The sequence below is a fragment of the Patella vulgata genome, chromosome 1 (genome assembly GCF_932274485.2).
Source record: "Patella vulgata chromosome 1, xgPatVulg1.2, whole genome shotgun sequence".
NCBI classification, from domain to species: Eukaryota; Metazoa; Mollusca; class Gastropoda; family Patellidae; genus Patella; species Patella vulgata.
In genome coordinates this window covers 68,517,134-68,536,926 of record NC_065879.2, presented here as the reverse complement: position 1 = coordinate 68,536,926, position 19,793 = coordinate 68,517,134, and the positions used below count along the sequence as shown (strand labels likewise).

The window sequence follows — 19,793 nt, the reverse complement described above, 5'->3', positions numbered from 1 at the left end:
AATGTTTAAACTTGATGTACATGTTCATAAGGTGACTGAATTCAATGATTAGCATTTCCCACTAAAGGAAGGCAGAGCTAAGCAGTTTCATTGGTCGATGCTTTGGGACAAGATTATTTTGATTCTAACCAATGGAGAGTTATTGAATGCATAGTTTCACTACCAGGTACTTCAAAACCATGACTGAGTTTGATGTAAACATTTTCTGCTTAGATTAAGTATGGATAATCAGCTGATTGCTCAATATGTTTGAAAAAGACAAATGTGCAATTAATAAATATGTGTCATCTATTTATTTTGGGATTTGACAGGGGACATCAGCCTCACTGTTGGCTGTTTTTATTGCCCTAGCTCAGTTTGTAGTATCTTGTCAACACAATGACAACAAAAGTTATCATGCAATCAACTTGAATTTAAAATACAATGTTCTAGCTATATAAGTTATCACCTGTTCTACCTAAAATTGACATGCATTGTTCATATTCGTGAGTGAATAAGCATATCAAATTACAATATTTTCTTTTAGAGTTACAGCAATTGGTCACATAAAACCATATCCATTTTTAAGTTCTTCTCTTATTGTGGGATGGCTAAGTTGGTAAGATGCTGGCTCGCTAACCTGGAGGTCGGGTGCTCCATCCCTGCTTTTCCCCCGAGAAAGTTCATCCCATTTTCCCGCATGGTTCCCCCTTGTCAGTGATGCAGGACGGAGGGCCTGACAAGGAGAGAGAGAGAAATGGGGTTTAACATCCACTCGATACAAACTAGGTCATTTTGGGACTAACATGGTTTAATTTTATTTCAATAATTCGCTTGCGCGTAGGGGTCTTTAGCAGTGGGAGGACCCGGAGAAAACCCACGAGGTTGGACAGGCGACCCTACTCCTTGTCACGTACAACCAGGGTTTCGAAACCACGCCAGTTGACTCAATGACAGGCTTTATGATACAGTGCGCCGTGCTAACCATTCAGCCATCAACCCCCCCCCCCCCGACAAGGACAGCTGTCTAGTTCGGAGCAGAACAGTAGGGCGTTAAACCCCATTTCGTTCTATTTCATCTCTTATTATGGGAGCCATGGTGGCTCAGCGAGTAAAGGCACTTGCTCACTAACATGGAGGTCTGTGGTTTGATTCCAGTATTGGCCAAGGAACTTCACGGGATGCAGACGGAGGTCCTAGCCAGGAGAGCATTTGATAGTTCAGATGGGACAAAAAAAATGAGGTCCCATGTACACTTAGGCTTGCACAGAAAAGAAGCCTTCAGAGTGGGAATTCAAAATAAGAGCAGGCACTGTATGGCGTACGCCTGTCTTCATTAGCTCAGTAGGCATTATTAAAACCCATTCCTTTTCATTTCTCCTATTGCGTTGAGCAAACATGTTAGCTAATGACAATAAATGAAAGTGAAAGTAATATTATTTTTTAATATTTTATTTAACGTGGAAGGTGATGGAACTAGATTTTGTTGAAAGCAGCAATATCCACACTTTGAACCTAAAATGATAAAACAAAAACAGTTGATTAAATTATGCTCGTAAATATACAATGTTGTATTTGATCATGTTTTGTAAAAAGATTAAGATACACAAAATGTGAAGTTGTAACATATATATCTGAAACGCCTGACCTTTAACACCAGATAATTTGATCGCCAGTATGAATGATGGAAGTCTTATTTTTCTGCACCATTCTTCATACAGTGTGATATGGGAGAAATTTTGCTTCCAAATGTCATGGGATCTCCAAATGCTATACAAGAAAACTCAGGTTTTTTTGACAATCCTGCCTGGAAAATCCTGAGGAGCTGTGTCAGCACTGGAATTGAACCCTGGAACTTCTAGTCAATGAGCAAGAGCACTACTCAATAAGCCCCCAAGTCTTCTATAGTGTTTTGTGGAAACAAAAGACTGAATACAGCAGAAACTGTACATATGTGGGCTCACAAAAATAACTTACAAAATCTTCAAATTCCTGTATTTTATCTGTTAACTCTTCTATACTGACTTTATCATCCTCTACCACACACATAATCTGTAGTTTCATTATACCATAACCTACAGGTGCTAGTTTAGCTACAAAAAAAAATAATAAACAGTTATGTTAGATTAGATATTGACTTAATGATAAATGCATTACTCCTCACAGATTTATATTTGCTTATTAATTTATAGAGTCTAGTAAACAGTGTTGATTCTAATATTATACAGATTGTACACTACCCTATTGCCTTTCGAAATTTCATAAAAAATAATGGTTTTAATTATATGAATGACCAAACTTTTATTAACGAGCTAAATTGGGTAATGCAATTCATCAAAAATTTGTCAGTTATGTAATCTAAACATAGGATAATTTAATTGATCATTTCCTCATGTTAACAATCAACTCCTGATTAACATAGTATTGGTCTGATGATCAGTCTTGAAAAATTGGTTTTGGTTTCATAGTAGCATTTTTAACCCTTTAAATTTTTATGAAAAAGACTTCAAAGTAAATGCTAAATAAATTATTTCCCCTATCCCAATGAAATTATCAAACTCTAAACACAGTACATACCTGCTCCCCATCTTAATCCAGGCATCTCTATTGTTCGAACTTTTTCTTCCACAATTTTCATATCTGTTTCATCATCCCATGGTTTAACATCCAGTACAACATTAGATTTAGCAATTAGAACTGGTTCTGTAGAGAGAGGAAAAGATTAAAACATAATTAATGAGGTATATCTCGATCAGTTCCTCAACTCAAATCAAGAAAGTAATGAGTTAAATGCGGCACATAAATTTCATTACACATCCGTTCCGTAGACAGTGTCAGATTTATCTCTAAACTTGGCAGACTGGAGCCTAGGGCCTCAAAATCTAGGGGGCCTCCAATCAATGTGTTTAATTTTTTTGACAGTCATTGACCTCTCTTACTCCAGACACAGTAGTTTTTAACAAAACAGTACACTTTGAGGGTCATGAGTTTGGTTTCTGTTATTGCTTTATTTTCTCAATTATTTAGTCTTTAGGAAAGACAAAGAGGAATCCAGGACATTAAACTTACTGTCTGATTTTTTGGCTTTGTAAGCTGCAATTCGTTGTGCTTTTAGTTCCTCAGCTGCCTTATCCTAAAAATGTAAACAAATAATTTTATTTCAGTCATACAAGGGTCCCTTTTCCTAAAATATTTCGAAGAACACAGCCCGTTTTTTGGCTGCGCACTCACAAAATGGATTCAAATAGGGTTTAATGTCTCGTCCACCCGATGTGAAGTATGAAAATTTTGTCTGGACTGTGGCGTTTCCACCTACTCTTCCTTTTATCAACAGTTTTTCATTCCATTTGAACGAATAGTCATACTTTCTTTTTCTGGCACAATGAGTAAAGGCTGAGCTACCGCGGCTCTCTTGTCCAATGGAAAGACAAACTTCTTATTAGTTTAAAGACTGAGGATGAGTAGGAAATTAGTTTATATTCCAAAAATCTCAATTAGAATTATGAATTAAAATCATCAATTTCTAAAAAACAGGAATGTGACAAAACATTTATTTTGATTTTCAGTTTCATCTCTTGCTTTCGTTTTTCATTCCATCCCAGGAAACAATTTACTTGTTATCCCCTTGTATGCAGGAATGGGAATCCAAGATTTGAATATGAGTTATTTTAGTACTGCAGTCCCCTGAAAAGGGTATAAAAAGCCAGATAAAATGTTCTAACCCAGCCAACAATATATAAATATATATAAATACCTCATCTTCATCATCATCAAATAATTCAAAATCATCATCATCGTCGTCATCATCAGCTTGGGCTGCAGCTTGTTTAGAAGGAGCAGATTTACCTGGGGCTGAACCAGACCCTCCCTCTAACACACAGATTCTTTTCTCTAACTGAATTGTCAGTTTCCGTAAATCATCAGTTGCTGAATTAACAATTTAATTATTTAACCAGAGTACATTAATTAGATCACTTATATAATAAGGAAGGAAATTACAGGGTTCCCGCGGTTTCGTCAAACATTTTTTCAAGGATAAATATACGTTAAATTCAAGGATTTTCAAGACATTTTTTAGCCTAAAGTTACAATTTTTCATCTTAAAAATAACCAAAACATTACAATTATCGTTATAAAACTTCTAATCTAAAAAGGATTTTCATATCAACTTACTATTATTACCAATTTGAAACAAAATTAAGGATCTCAACTGAAATTCAAGGATATTTTCCTATTTCCGCGAAATTCAAGGATATTCAAGACCTTGAAAATGAAATTTTAAATTTAAGGATATTCAAGGATTTTCAAGAACCGCGGGAACCCTGAATTATGTTTTACACATACTCAACACTAGTGCCGATATCAGAGAAATTTTAATGCATGGACGCAACAAAAGCAAACCTTGATACTTGCATGAATGCATTGTTAAATCTGCTTGTCATCGAAATTAAATTACTTGGATTGTTATATTACAAAAACAAAGTATATAACATTCAGAGTCTTAATGCTGTGTCGCAGCAACATAGCTCAATTGAAGATAAATTATTGGGACAAAATGTTGACTTGTGTTTGGATTAAACCTTTTATCATAATAATTCAATTATCAAGCTATTTTCAAATGACACCCACAGATTGGATTTTACATGAATTTTTTTTTTATTTTATTATCTTGCAATCAATTCACAGCAAGTAGACTATTATACCTTCAGCTAATAATTGCTAAAAGCACTAAAACAAAGTCTTTTGCTAACCTTTTCTTAATTCTTTGTTTTCTCTTTCTAAAGCTTCAATTCTACCAGTATCCATCGTACTGCCTCCCTGTAATAACAATAAAACACAAAATCATCATACAATTTGTATAAAACATACAATCATTTAAATTGTTTTCTTCCAAACAAAACTGTCAATGCCACATTTTATCTGTCAATACTGTGCACAATGTTATTATTGGAGAATTCAGACTCGGGCTCACACATTCAGTTTGTCTGCCAAGCCATATTTTTTTCTGTTATAATTTTTCACTGAAGTCTATTTAACATTTATCCTAGCATGTTGGGCTTAAAAAAATATGTATTAACATTTTTAAATTGCAAACAAATAAACAAAACCAGACAGCTGCAATAAATCATGAATTAACATCTAAACTACATACAAACATTCATTTACAGACAATTCTATTACATCAATTACAGATACAGTTCCTCAACAGACAAAATCCAAATACATAACCACTGCCAGGAAACTGAGTACTAACATTTAATGGTTTTTTATTACTAATAAGTATTCAAAATAAAGGCTGATTTTACTGTTCAAATAATCAAAGACTTTACTGGAATGCTATTTGAATATTCTAACTAATTTGGAGAAAAAATATTTTTGGTTCTATTTAGGTACATTTTCAGATTTCTGGAATGTATAAATTTTTTAAACCAATATAATATATTCAATAAATATTTGTTTGTTTATTATGAGATATTAGTTGATTACATTAAATTAATATTAGTGAACATTTTCTGAGCAACATTATTAACCAATACCAAAAATTCATGTTCAATAGCCTTAAAAAAACCTCCTGTCTTCATTACCCCCGTAGAAGCAGAACAGTAGGACATTAAACCCCCATTTCATTTTCATTTCCCTGAAAAACTATTTGAATATTGCATACATTAAACATACATTATGCAAGAGCTAAATCTGCCTATTCAGGTTTATCTTTAGGCCTGAAATTTTTTTCTAAATTATTAATTAGACATTAATTAAAGATACATTATGGGAGATAAGATAAAGAGATGGCAGTTCTCGCTATAATAGTTAAAAACTAGATAGTGTAAAGGTAATTTTCTGAAAATTTCAGTCAAATTGATCCACTATGAGCCGAGAAACAAGCGGGTGAAATTTTTGCATAATCTCGTTCATCATTACTAGAATTATTAATATAAACAGCATAGTCTTGATTATCCACTCTTATTGATTTAATTATCAATAGCCGTTAGCGGATTATAGGAATCTAATCCAGCCAACATCGAAGGCTAGCCTTGACATCGAGAGTTTATTATGGTCTGGATAAGTTAATTATTGTTTAATTGATAATTTAGATAACATTTCAGGCCTAAAGAAAGACTTGTAATAAGCAGATTTTGCTCTTGCATAATGCATGTTTAACTGATCCAGGCCATAATCAACTCTGATGGTATCGGATTAATCCGATATTAAATAGATTAGAATGGTTCAGAAATATTTTGATTTAATCCAAAGAGATTTTGCCAGGCAACGAAACATACGCCCACAGCAGCTAAATCGTCCGGGCAGTCAACAAGTATTGTCGCATATTTTTACTTTTTTCGGTAATGAAACATTTATAATACACTAAAATCTGATTAAGAGTAACAACTCATGAAGTAATTATCAGAAAACCAATAGAATTTGTTTGGTTTTTATAAAGTTCTGCCCCATGCTAACGTTTAGTATACGAAACTTTTAATATCATGGATTTAGCTGTTCAAGTCATAAAAATTTATTGAAAATCGATATACTTGTTCGTCTCAAGATCTTAAAGTCTGTGTATCAATCTGAAGTCAATCGGATGATAACTTTAGCCTCTAGAGCATCACAAGATTTTTTAAAGTGATCAAGGGCCATAACTTTGGCAGTAACTATTGGAAATCGTTGAAAATCAATAGGATTTTTCGTCTCATGACCTCAAACACTGTGCCATAACTCTGGCAGTAATTATCGAAAATCGCTGAAAATGAATAGACTTTTTTGTCTTATGACCTTAAACACTGTGTATAAATTTAACGTCAATCGGATATTAACTTTAGCCTGTAGAGCGTCCACAAGATTTTTCAAAGTGATCAAGGGCCATAACTCTGGCAGTAATTATCGTAAATCGCTGAAAATCATTAGGATTCTTCGTCTCATGACCTTAAACACTGTGTATAAATTTAAAGTCAATCGGATATTAACTTTAGCCTCCACAAGATTTTTTGAAGTGATCAAGGGCCATAACTCTGGCAGTAATTATCGTAAATCGCTGAAAATCATTAGGATTCTTCGTCTCATGACCTTAAACACTGTGTATAAATTTAAAGTCAATCGGATATTAACTTTAGCCTCCACAAGATTTTTTGAAGTGATCAAGGGCCATAACTCTGGCAGTAATTATCAGAAATCGCTGAAAATCAATAGGCTTCTTCGTCTCATGTTCTTAAACACTGTATATAAATTTAAAGTCAATCGGATATTAACGGATGGGGGCGTCGACAATATACCACCACATTTCAATGTGGGCGTATAAAAATGGAAGAGCAAGACTTGGCTTCAAACAACCAGTACGGTAGTTTAAATGATTGTACACATTTTGTCAAACCTTTAAAGGCTAATATCTTCGCTCACAATAGAGTAATTTGAATGAAATATCAAATTATTCATTTTACATTATCTATTTTCGAATTATTATAGCAAGAATGGTTAGCTCTTTATCTAAATCTTACATAATGTATCTTTAATTCATAACTTTCGCAATTAATTTTGGCCATTAGAAATATACTCACATGACAAAAATCAGTTTTGTGGGTCTTATTATGAAAAAGGAGCAGGATCACATTTTCTATTAACTTATTCAAAACTGTTGATTTGGGATAGCGATCAATGTTGAAGAAACAGTCCAAGCTATATTTTAGTAAATAAAACTGGTGAAAAACAGCCCAAACCTTTAGCCTTATCCTGAGAAACTATATGTGAAATTTTGGACTTCTCCTTTAACCCAGTCTATTTCTAAATCATAAATCATGATAAGTAACATAATGTCTATGTAACTTTTTTTTCAAAAATATATCATTCACTTAAAGAGACATTAAGAACTTCGGAGGACATTGTCAACTAGGGGAAAAACCCTAACTTGACGCAATCGGACTGGCATGTTTCGAATAAGATGATATGCCAGATTTGAGAAAAATCTGCCACATCATCGTTAAGATATATTCAATCTAGTTGGGAAGTGACAACAAGCTACATAATGTACAACAGGCAAAGATCGTTTAAACATCACATCTCTAACATGGAAATGACATCAAGTGCTATACAACAAGCTACACACAATGTACAACAGACAAGATCATCTTTTTAACATCACAACTACATGTACTTTGGACATGACATCTGATGCTAGTGATAACGAGCTAAACAATGTACAACTGGCAAAGATAAGCCCATCTTTTATACATCCCATCTACAAACAGGGAAGTGATATTAGGTGCTACAGACAACTAGCTACACAATGTACAATAAAGATCATCTTTTAAACATCACAACTAATTATTTGAAAGTGACATAACCACAATCTATAACAAACAGAACAATATCATACATGATTCTTTACAATGTTGTTATTCCTCCATGACTATCACCGGTAGCAAAAAGAAAAAAAAATAGTAAAAATGTATAATTTATGTTTTGATCAACTGAACCTTTGATAATTTTTGGAGATAATTTATCCAGGACAGTGACTATACTGCTTACACTTATTCAATTAAAACGGTCATGGGATCTTTTATGAGCTCTTCCACTTGTGTGGACACCCACCCATCCTCATCGGCTGAGTGTTACCCTAACAGAATTATGTTGTGGAAACATTTCATATTTATATCATGACTTTCTTTAAGAATACCACAACGGCAAACTATTCAAAAGTAGTTAAAACAAACACTTTTGTTGTCAATTGTGACGACATCGTAACGCCAGGCAATCTATTTCCAAACTCTTCATGCAGTTTTCTATTTATCTTGGAAGAAACAAAGCAATACCTATAACCCATGAGAAAAAAATAGAATTAACCACAAAACCACTACACTAATGACTGAAAGTTAGCTACAGTATAAATAAATTGGGAGGGGAGAACATTCTTAAAAAATATGTAACGAACCACGTCCAGTGAAAATATCTAGAAACAATCATTTCAATATATGAGGCTGTACTTTGATTAAGAAGTTCTTTTATGAAAATGGAATGTTTCCATGATTTATGGTTTTATTAACAAAGGATTTAAATTTTGTGCAGAAAGTAAAAAGTGCTCAAAGAAATCAATCCAATAAAAGTTTTAGAATTTCATGATTTTCAGAATCGAAAGGCATATTTGATTAGAAATTCATAATCAAAAGTTTCAAATTTAAATTAACAAGAGATAAAGGATGAAGCTAAATTTAGATCATTTTAAAAATAGGTACAAAAAAAATACAAAAAGTTCAGACATTCCGTAGTTTAAGCTTATATTTTTATTTTAATTTATTGGAACTCATAAAACATCAATAACTGAATCAAATCCAAATAAAACAGGACTGAAATCTGATAATAAAAAAAAAATGGCAGGAAAATTAGTAGCACGGAAATAAGTTGAAATTAAAATATGAAAGCAACAAGCAGCAGGTTAAAGAAACTAAATTTTAAAATCTGGCCAAAATAAAAATTTCATTTTTTAATTTTCTTTCTCTGCATTACTTACGGTATTTTTTAAAACATTTTGTATTTGTTGCCTGGCTTGTGCTATTTCATTGACTAAAGAACTGGACCCAGTACTCCCCTACAAATACACAAAATACATGTACAGACAAATTTGGGACGTCACATTGCAAAAACTTGAATCCTTAAAGATGGCGGAATTGATGTAGGAAAATATTTAAGACATATATGTATTGGGATAAAATTGTGTAACCTGAAAACTATATCTAAATACAGATCAACATACATTAAAGTCTTCAGAAGGATTTTAATTAATCTAATGAGGATTTATTGGCATGTTCCAAGTACCACTGGCCTAGTACATACATGGTCATGATTGTCCTATTTAATTCATGGCAGTCATTTTTTACAGTTCTTTGCTTATTTGTAAATAAACTTCAATTGTCCCTTAAAAACACAAGATGACAAATGAAATATAAAGTAATTTTACATCAGAACAATTAAAACAAACTTTACATAAAATAAAATAACCTGCAAGTTTGGAGAGCTACCCGCCGTTCCGGCTAAAACCGATTGGTAAAACGATTCCGCGTCTTCATATTTTCTCTGTTGCATCCAAACGGAATCTTGTGTTAATGGATGACCAGTCATATTCTTAAAAATAGATGATGAAAATTAAGTTATTTACGTCGTATTAATTTCAATTAACGATTATTACCCAGTGCACAGACCCGAACCCTGAGCAACAAACTAAAACGTAATTATTTTTGTTATAGTTTGGAATGCTGACACTAAAAGAATTCTGTACAAAATTTCCAACTGATAAATAATTTAAATTTTGGTTAGAAATATAATTTATAATAATCAGTTAGGCAGTCAGGTATAGGACCAGAACTAGTTCCTAAAAAACTGGTTCAGACACAGGTGGTTAATGTATTTTGTAATATGTATGTATCTCTATACAAAGAAGTAACATGATTTCCATACATTTTAATGATGAAAATTCAGAACCAGTTCGAATCATGAATGGAAGACAACCAACTAGGAAGAAGATAAAAATAAATGTCTGGTAAAATCAAATCTAAAGTAACGTTCGGTTCTCTATTTTGTGGAGGTCAGGATCCAGATCCTGTTCAGTATCCACTTCCCATCACTGACATCAGATATCAAGTCTACTTTCTAAGGAATCCTTTCTAACAGGTATTAAATCAAAAATTATCTGTAGCTGCCTATGGTATATTTTACTTCATACAAATACAGTGTGGATTTGGCCCAGTGTCGAATGTGTCGAGTACCTGGTTGATATCTAATATGGCTTGTTATGTCCATTACACTAAAATGTTCCTTCACATTGTACAAGCATTCACAGTGACTGACGCGCGACCGTATGGCAGTAAATGATGGCAGTAAAAAGGTTTCCAGTAAGATTTACAGGGAACTGAAAAAATTTCGACATGGAATCAATAGGCCGGTTCCTGAACGTACAGGGCATGTGTAACGAGAGCTTACACGAGAGCTTACGTTCTGAGCTGAAATAGTCATTATCCTGGTTGAATTTCAAACCATTTCAATTCAAGCCAAATCGACTTCCATGTAGGCCTAAATGTGGCTTATATTAGTCATTCACAGATTCAGTGTCCAGATATTGCCAGACACCGATCCTGAACAATGTCGTAAAAGCTCGAGTTAAAGGGGCTAAATCGCTAATAGTTGGGACCTAGAAATTGACACAAATGGGTCACAATGCATATAATAATGTAATATGAATGTATATAAACTGATTTACATTCCATCGTTTCTGTCTTTACAGTAATTTCTAATCAGTTATGTTCGGCGAAATACGCCAGAAGTCTCTATCGAATGCCAATATCTAGCGTCGGGTTATTCCAGTCTACACCGACAGTATTTATTGCGCATGCACTTCAGATACGAATATGACCTCACCATTTGACAGGACTAGTGGAAAATGCCTACTGTGTGAACCATCCTAAATTTTAAACAGATTTCTTTGATTATGAACAAACTACTTAACTTTGGTTATTTTAAACTTACCTGTGTGTTTGTAATGAACTCCCGTTCGATAAAATCCATTGCACAACTAATTATCACAACGATGAGAACAAGTTCTCTCTTGAAAAATTTGAAAATTTACTTGTAATTTCGACAGAGTCGATGTCAACAATGTCTTCGTGACGTATTGGTCGAATCCAATATACCTGTTGCGGGGGTTGGTTAACATTGAAAGATAGTTTGACAGCGCGATCATTTTGATCGTATATGGGTTTTGGCGACGAAAAATATCAATTGAAGGCAATTACATAGGAGATTTATATGGAAACCATTGATCGCCAGTCTATCAAATTTTCTTCACAATTAAAATATCACTGATTGCACGGATACTCGTAAAAATAAAGTCATGTATAAACTATAAATATCCTATCTTCTTTATGTTGTCTTTGAAAGGCATTTAGTGAAAGTGATATATAATAACAGACAGCTTTATGGATGACATTCACTAGGTTTATTAACTGCAACGTTTCAATGAGGTTACTCTCACCGTTATCAAGCAATGATACCACTAGTTTATTAACTGCAACGTTTCAATGAGGTTACTCTCACCGTTATCATTGCTTGATAACGGTGAGAGTAACCTCATTGAAACGTTGCAGTTAATAAACCTAGTGAATGTCATCCATAAAGCTGTCTGTTATTATACTTCTTTATGTTATAAATAATTTAACAAGGATCATGAAGCTTACCTCCGAATTCTCTGAGTGTATTTTTAATTTTATACGCATTCTTTTTCGATCGAATAATAACCGCTTCAGTAACATATATAATGGTATATAATGCTACTAAGCCCGTATGACCCCGTAAGAAGCGGAACATTAATTCTCGATTCGACAGTTTCGACCGAAGTGTGATAAAGCCCGTAAAACGAATGTATAGTTGTGTTTGTGCGGCATGCGTGTTCAAAAGTAAATAATCCCATCCGAGTCGCTAATCAAATAATTAGAACAAAATATTTCAAAAAGTAAAGCTATAAAATTTGCAGAGATTTTACTAGAATGTAAAAGACGGTAACTAAACACAGGAATGTGTGCGAACGCTCAAACTCAATGCCAATTGTCGTAGGTATCCAGACCACTCGGACTAAAGACTACTCGGACTAAGACCAGTCGGACCAAAACAAGACCAGTCGGACCAATTAAATTATATTATAAGGCTAGACAATATGCTATTTATTTATTATTAAATCACAATACAAAGAAGCAAATAATTCTTATACGGAATTCTTATATTTAGAGTTGTTTAGTTCAATTTTGTGTACGGAAAATAAATCAACGATTAGTTTTAAAATTAATTAATAATGGTGCCAAAAAAAATATCAATCTAATTTTTCTTATTTACTCTTGCAATGAGACTCGGTATGTCCAGACTTTTGACAGTTTCTACATATACGGGTATACTGTTCTTGTCTGATAGCCTAATTTTACTTTTTCCACATTCGCGGTATCCCCAGTGGTTTCATTCCGTTCTACCCCACTAACCCCTGGGTTACTATATATGGGGGGGGGGGGGGGGGAGACACGTTTTCAAGTTATCCGCCCTTGATGCGTTAATATAAACAGCACATAATAATACGAAGACCGGACGTTTATATGTCCCTTTTTAAACGTGACTACAAGTGTGGTTCTCGATATTTTGCGATTTGGAATACAATTATCAATTTATTCAAACAACACGTTATTATTAGTTCGAGTAGTCATATTAAAACACACACAATTAGCAATTTATTCAAATAACACTTTATTATTGGTTCGAGTAGTCATATTAAAATAAACACAATTATCAATTTATTAAAATAACACTTTATTATTGGTTCGAGTATTCATATTAAAGGCTCAATACCACTCTTGTTGTAACTGAATAATATGTCCCAATCTTTATTCTGGTCAACAAATTGTACTATTTTAGAATATTTCAATTAATTGATGATACAAATTTCATCTTAACACACCTTATTTAAAAATTTTGAAATATTCAACATAATGGTTTGAAACGTCTAACATAAACCTTTTCAAATGAAACTTCGATTTAAAAATATTTTCGAACCCTCTGGACAAGTAAAATAGGATGTAATGGATAATTTACACAACAGGTAGGACACTTAAACATCTAGTACTTAGATAGAGATATTATTTACTTTCTGGAGCTCTCAAGCCAGCAAGAGTGTTATTGTCCCTTTAAAACAAACGCAATTATCAATTTATTAAAACAACACTTTATTATTGGTCCGAGTCGTCTTTCTGTTGGGTCCGAATAGTCTTTTTGTATGGTCCGGGTAGTCTATTTGTTTGGGCTGAGTGGTCTATCAGTTGGTCCGACTGGTCTTGAACCGAGTGGTCTTTGGTTAGAGTAGTCATGGATTCTTGTCGTAATTGTACTTGAATTTCCTATGCTGTCACCCCTAATACGAAATGATATCTTCCGCAGAGTGACGTAACCATCTTCCATATTGGTATTTTTCTCTGGGAAAAGTTTGTGTTATTTCAATTTTTCAAGAGAGAACTTGTTCTCATCGTTGTGATAATTAGTTGTGCAATGGATTTTATCGAACGGGAGTTTCCTTACAAACACACAGGTAAGTTTATAATAACCAAAGTTAAGTAGTTTGTTCATAATCGAAGAAATCCGTTTAAAATTTACCAAGACTCAGACAGTAGCCTATTGTTTTCGAGTCCCTTATTACAAATGACACTGAAACGCATTATGCTACACGATTCGTGTACCGTTTGTGAAATGTTTATTTTGTCTTAAATATTATTGGATATCAAAAGCCCATAGTCCCAACTGTCGTTTATATTGAGTCCCAAATGTCGTTTGTGTTGAGTCCCAATTGACGCCAATCAAGCCCCAAACGTGGTCAACTGAGTCCCAAATGTCGTTTATGTTGAGTCCCAAATGACGTGAGTCTCAAATGACGTGATACCATCTTTTCCCGGTAAGATCACAACATCAATGTTGATTTAAAATGACAAATAATTTGTGTTTTCAATGTCGAAGATTTTGTATGATATTGAGTTAGAGACTTAGCTACTTTAATCTTAAAATCAAGCAAAATATTTAGAAATTTTTGGTTCTGTATTATTACGGCTTAGATAGTACGTAACGTTGACCCGGCTACTTTTTACTTCCTCACGATTTCACAAGATTTCTACTACTAACCCTAACCCTAGAGTAGCCGGATCAACGTACTGCGAGATTATTTCTAAATAGAGTAGAAATAGTTTTCAAGGGTATGATTATTTATTAACTGCTAATTTTTGCAATGACTTACGCTGTGTAAGTTTTCAACCAGCTTTACACTTCCACGAGTTTAGTAAAAGGAAGTGGGTAACTGTAGAATGGTAGATGCGCAGAAATTAGAATTATATACAAAATAATTTTTTAAAAATGATATTACCTATGAGCAGAAGATACAGCGAAATGGTTTTGTCATTAAATAAATAGAATTCAAATTCTAAATATTTCTTAAATACATGCACCCTTTATATCTAATCACGCAACAGCAAATGATTAAGAAAATCAAAAATGGCTGACAAAGAACGAGTTCCAAATACTCTCCCGCTTTCTCGTGTAAAAACAATTATGAAAAGTTCTCCAGACGTGTCAAGTATCAGCCAAGAAGCTCTTCATACTACAGGCAAAGCAACTGTATGTTGGTTTATTTGTTTTATTAATGAATTTGTTCATTCTGAGGACTTTGTCTCTTATTTAATAAATAAACTTTATGATAAAGTCCCTACAGGGGAAGCAACTCGTTCGTTATTGAAAGATTTTTAAAGATCTGGACTGGAAAGTGTCATTTGATGTGTAGTGTGTTGACCGACAGGACAAACCATTTACTTGTTAATATGTAACAGGCATTGCCTGAGTAGAGCGAAGCTGATTATTGTCAAATAAAACCTTCATCATTAATTTTCTCAAGTGATACAAAAAATGTTAAATAATTTAGTTTTTCAAAATTGATTTTTATTTAGATCTAAATTTTATACATTAATTTTGTTTTTAAAAAAAGAACAAAAAATTGTGAGAATTATTTTCATTGATGTAAAAAATATGTGACGTCATTGATTAGATGCGTCATAGAAATCTTCGATGAGGCGCATAATCTCGCTTGGGCGAGATTTGGTGTGTAGAATTATTTTTGTAAGTTACGTCATAGATATGGTTACGTGATCTCGTTTGGTCGAGATTTGGTAAGTTGACATGCGCATTGCCTATTTTGCCCAGTGTATCCGGTTCCGATCTGAAATTTTTTTTAATCAACAGTCTGTGGGTGACATTTTCAATTACGCTCCTGTGTTACCGGAAAAGAGCTTCGCTCAAGCACCGCGCTTAGAGCTTCGCTCTATATTACCTACATTTTACTTTGAATTCTTTTTCAGCAAATTAGGCCTATCAAATTCATCCAAGGAATTGCAGTGATTATTGATTTGTTATTTTGAAGTTTATATAAATGATTGATATATCAGTTGGGTTATAAACCATCCATAACGGCCAAAATAATTGGTTACAACGGCTAAAGAAATTGGTCATAACGGCTAAAGAAATTGGTCGTAACGGCTGCTCGGATTAGGTTCTCAGGATTTTCTCTGAATGGATTGGAGATGTCCATTTCTTTTACTTTTAGTTGATTAATGTTTATCTCATATATTACCTAATCAGATCAGAGGGTGTGAAGTATCAGTCAGTTGATTAATTAGTACTGACCTCTTTTCTTTGAATTACAATTACACTTTACAGCATGTAATTTTCCGGGTTGGCTAATTTTTCCATTGACAAATTCTTCAGGACACATGATTTGTATAACTTTAGCATCACATCGATATCACCACTATACTATGTGGTCATAAGGCTATAAACCATAATGACCGAAATTAACTTTATTACTGATTCTTTTCTTTTTTGCCAAAGGGAATATTTTCTCACCACATCTAACACAAATTTATAATAATTCAACACTATTTTCAAGTACATGTATAATTTTGCGATTAAAAAAAACACTTTTAACATTTGAACTGATGCACTATTAGGGACTCGAACATGCACAGACTGCATTTGTTTTAATCGCAAAATTCTACTTGAAAATAGTGTTGAATTATTACAAATTTGTGATTCCTTTTAGCGAAATAAAAAAAGAATCACAGTGAAAAAAAAAGGTGAGGATCCAAAAATAGTCTTAGAACAGAGGTGGGGACGATCAGTATTTCCATATTGCAGCTTAATACTAATAGGGACAGATAGGAATGGTGAGAGGACAGCATCCGATCAGAGACCGTTCCTAAAGGAACTACAGTGTATGGTCAAAACAGCCATTTTGGCCCTTGTTACCAAAAATTTTGGCTATTATGTTTTATGTTTATATGGGCGTTATGTCCATAACCTGTACAAGACAACAAACTGTGTTATATTCTATAGTATCGGTATTGGGTAAATACTAAATACAGTGAATAAGATATTATATGAATAAAAAAATGAATAATGGTGAGACATTGAGATTGAGCATTTACCAAACTGTACAATTTGGGTAAATGTTCTGTGAATGAATACATTGTTACATTTATACAAGAACTAGGCAATGGGTTATTAGAAATAGATGATACTACTAGTACTAGTGGAAAACTAATCATACCCTCTCTGTCTTGTCTTGGGTTATCATTGTCACTGTTTATCATCTTTCACCGAAATATGGTTGTGTAGCAGGGCAGTTCTTTCCTTTTTGAAAACTGGCAATGGCATCTGTTGATCAGGGTTATCTATAACCAACCCACATGCAAATCTCTACAAGTTGGATTTGTGGATTTATCACAATAATTTAATGTTGTTGTTTTGTTTTTTTCTTCAGGAGTTATTTATACAAGCATTAGCTAAAGTTTCTCTAGAAAAAAGTAAAAGTGATCAGACTGAATTGTCTTATAACGATTTGGCAGAAATTGTCAACTCAGAGGAAACTTTACAGTTTTTACAAGGTTTTTTGAAACTTTCTTTTTTGTCATGTTAGTTAGTGATTTTATGATCAATTTTGTAATGGAAACCCTGACAACTTTGATCTATGTCCATAAGCAAGCAGTGGTAGTTGTGGACTATGAACAGTAGTAAATGACAGATGTATCTTCTTGCTGTCTTATAAACGAAGGACTCACAACAAGAGCATCTGTTTCTGTCTTACAATTGCATTTGGATCTGAATTTCTGAACCAATTCAGTTATAGTGATCCATTTGTTTAATTGTTTTTCATACATTTTCAGATTTCTAGATACATTTAACTGAACAAATTTTAACTTTCTTTAAAAAAATATTGTTTCTAGATATTCTTAGGTACACTGATGACGAATAAGCTTTAAAAAGTGTTTCTTTGCTTTGGTTCTTTCATCTTAGGTGTTTGTTTTGGATCGTGTTAGGTTTTTGTTTTATACATACCCATACTATTCTGTGATGCTTTCAGACATAATTCCAAGAAAAATTAAAATGTCAGAGTATTATGATTTGATAAAAGAAGAAGAGGAAGAAGATGAAGAAAAAGAAGAGGATGGATCCTGATAAATGATGTGTTAGATTTTATTTCTTTCAAGAATTTACTATAGATAATACACAATGGGGATCATACCATTACTGGTTATTTGCTTCTATTAATGGTTAGTTTGTTAGTAGTGGTGATTTCCATATATGTCACTACCTGATTAGTAAATACCATTTGATACACTGCTGTCAACTTGTTGTAGAAAAAGAGATTCTTTACTCTAACCGGCCTATTAACAAACATGGAAGAAATGTAAAGGGAAACAACTCATGTATCAATTGTTTCAATGGCATGTAGAAACACTCCGGACACAATTTGAACAAAACAATTACGTATACGGTACTGTTCATTATTTACACAGTTTCAAGTCAAGTACATGTAATACAATTACTGTTTATATTACTGACAAAATTTCAAGCCAAGTAATACAATTACTGTTTATTACAGACACAATTTAAAGTAATATATTTACAGTACTGTTTATTACTGACACAATTGCAAGTAATACAATTACTGTTTATTACTGTGAAACTTTTGACTAGGTTTCTCAATCTCAAGGAAATTATGTCATTATTAAACAGTGACTGTACATGTGTGTAACATTTACCCTGTGTATATTAAATCATATTTCATAAAGTGACTCTTTCAAAAATCAGTTGATTCTTTGAGTTTATACTAGGGTGATAAAAGTTGTGTTTGTATATAATTCATGTGTAAATATTCATAATTCAAATTAAGATAGAATAAATCATCCCAAATCAAACAACTTGGTCATTCATTGTCAAATCAACTACAGGTAGAACCTTGCCAGGGAACAGATTTTTATCAAATTATAAATCATTCTAAAAAATGTGTCCATGAACTTTGATCTCCGTGGATATCCCCCACCCTCACCTCCCCACCGGTGTTCAATAGAACCCATCTTACTCTTCAGCGTAGAAATTCATAAAAATATTCTCTTTACACAGGCCTTTGACACAATATTATATTTGCCGATTATCAATTTGCAAAATAAAAATTTACTAAAATTGATTTTCTTAAATTCTAGTAAATTCATATAGTATATTATTATCTTACATTCCGAAGCTTACTCCATCATTACATAATATTCGTCATTTTTTTTTGGGGGGGGGGACAACTTGCATTCTCAAGTATATTCATTGTGAAGTTACTCTTCATATTACATGTGCACAGTGAGGGGATGGGGGCCCATGAACAATTGTTATTCTTCCCAATGAACTCAAAGTCACGGACATTAATCTATGTTGTCAATTTCATACAGTATATCTGGAGTACCATTAGTTTAATTGTGTAATAGTACCGCTATGTGGACTTTACAAGAGCGGCGCACCAACATAACCATGACAAATTCACTATTGTTTGTTTCCAAAATAGCAAACATTCGTCATAGAGCATGACACCCAGTGGCACGCTTTCCATTGGGATATTTAGAAATTTGCTTTTTGGCTCCAAAGTGATGGTCCATGAAAAACAAAAGAAAAATGTTGCATAGATTCTGAAAAGATTTAAAAGAGGTTTCTTTGATGGTTTGTTGACTGAAAGTTATCAGGATTTTCCACCGTGGTTGCCCCTTGTCAGTCGTGCAGGACAGAGGGTTTGGCAAGAGAAAATGTATAATCCTTCAGATGGGACAAAAAACATGTCCTGTGTACCTCTTGGCATGCACGCAAAAGAACCCTTGACAGTTAGAATTTGATATACTGGTAAGAGTAGGCCATAGTGTCGCTGTCCTGACAAAATTTCACTCATC

At 33.4% G+C, this 19,793-nt stretch overlaps 2 protein-coding genes across 4 annotated transcripts; one reads left to right on the top strand and one right to left on the bottom strand.

The window, feature by feature from the left end:
* Positions 1–1,415: 1,415 nt before the first annotated feature.
* Positions 1,416–14,850, bottom strand: LOC126822661 (elongation factor 1-delta). Of its 3 annotated transcripts, XM_050551675.2 has the most exons (9): positions 14,777–14,850; positions 9,967–10,089; positions 9,479–9,556; positions 4,731–4,797; positions 3,734–3,906; positions 3,049–3,112; positions 2,557–2,682; positions 1,957–2,072; positions 1,416–1,494 (listed from the first exon to the last, which is right to left on the bottom strand). In XM_050551675.2, the coding sequence occupies exons 2-9, from the start codon at positions 10,084–10,086 to the stop codon at positions 1,456–1,458; spliced, it is 783 nt and encodes a 260-aa protein (XP_050407632.1). In that variant the 5' UTR covers positions 10,087–10,089; positions 14,777–14,850; the 3' UTR covers positions 1,416–1,455. The 3 variants fall into 3 exon arrangements, with proteins under 3 accessions (XP_050407632.1, XP_050407643.1, XP_050407652.1); XM_050551686.2 differs by lacking the exon at positions 9,479–9,556; XM_050551695.1 differs by lacking the exons at positions 9,479–9,556; positions 9,967–10,089 and having other exon boundaries at positions 14,777–14,848.
* Positions 14,851–15,017: 167 nt separating this feature from the next.
* On the top strand, positions 15,018–19,052 carry LOC126822693 (chromatin accessibility complex protein 1). Its single transcript, XM_050551735.1, has 3 exons — positions 15,018–15,153; positions 17,348–17,471; positions 17,948–19,052. Exons 1-3 carry the CDS (start codon positions 15,031–15,033, stop codon positions 18,040–18,042), a joined length of 342 nt encoding a protein of 113 aa, XP_050407692.1. The 5' UTR covers positions 15,018–15,030; the 3' UTR covers positions 18,043–19,052.
* Positions 19,053–19,793: the final 741 nt, after the last annotated feature.

Coding starts and splice junctions, on each gene's coding strand:
- LOC126822661 (XM_050551675.2), bottom strand. CDS start 10,086: ATGACTGGTCATCCATTAACACAAGATTCCGTTTGGATGCAACAGAGA. Junction 9,557..9,966: donor GTAGCTCTCCAAACTTGCAG/GTTATTTTATTT, acceptor GTGTATTTGTAG/GGGAGTACTGGGTCCAGTTC. Junction 3,113..3,733: donor TTGATGATGATGAAGATGAG/GTATTTATATAT, acceptor TTACATTTTTAG/GATAAGGCAGCTGAGGAACT.
- LOC126822693 (XM_050551735.1), top strand. CDS start 15,031: ATGGCTGACAAAGAACGAGTTCCAAATACTCTCCCGCTTTCTCGTGTA. Junction 15,154..17,347: donor ATACTACAGGCAAAGCAACT/GTATGTTGGTTT, acceptor TTTTTTCTTCAG/GAGTTATTTATACAAGCATT. Junction 17,472..17,947: donor AACTTTACAGTTTTTACAAG/GTTTTTTGAAAC, acceptor TGATGCTTTCAG/ACATAATTCCAAGAAAAATT.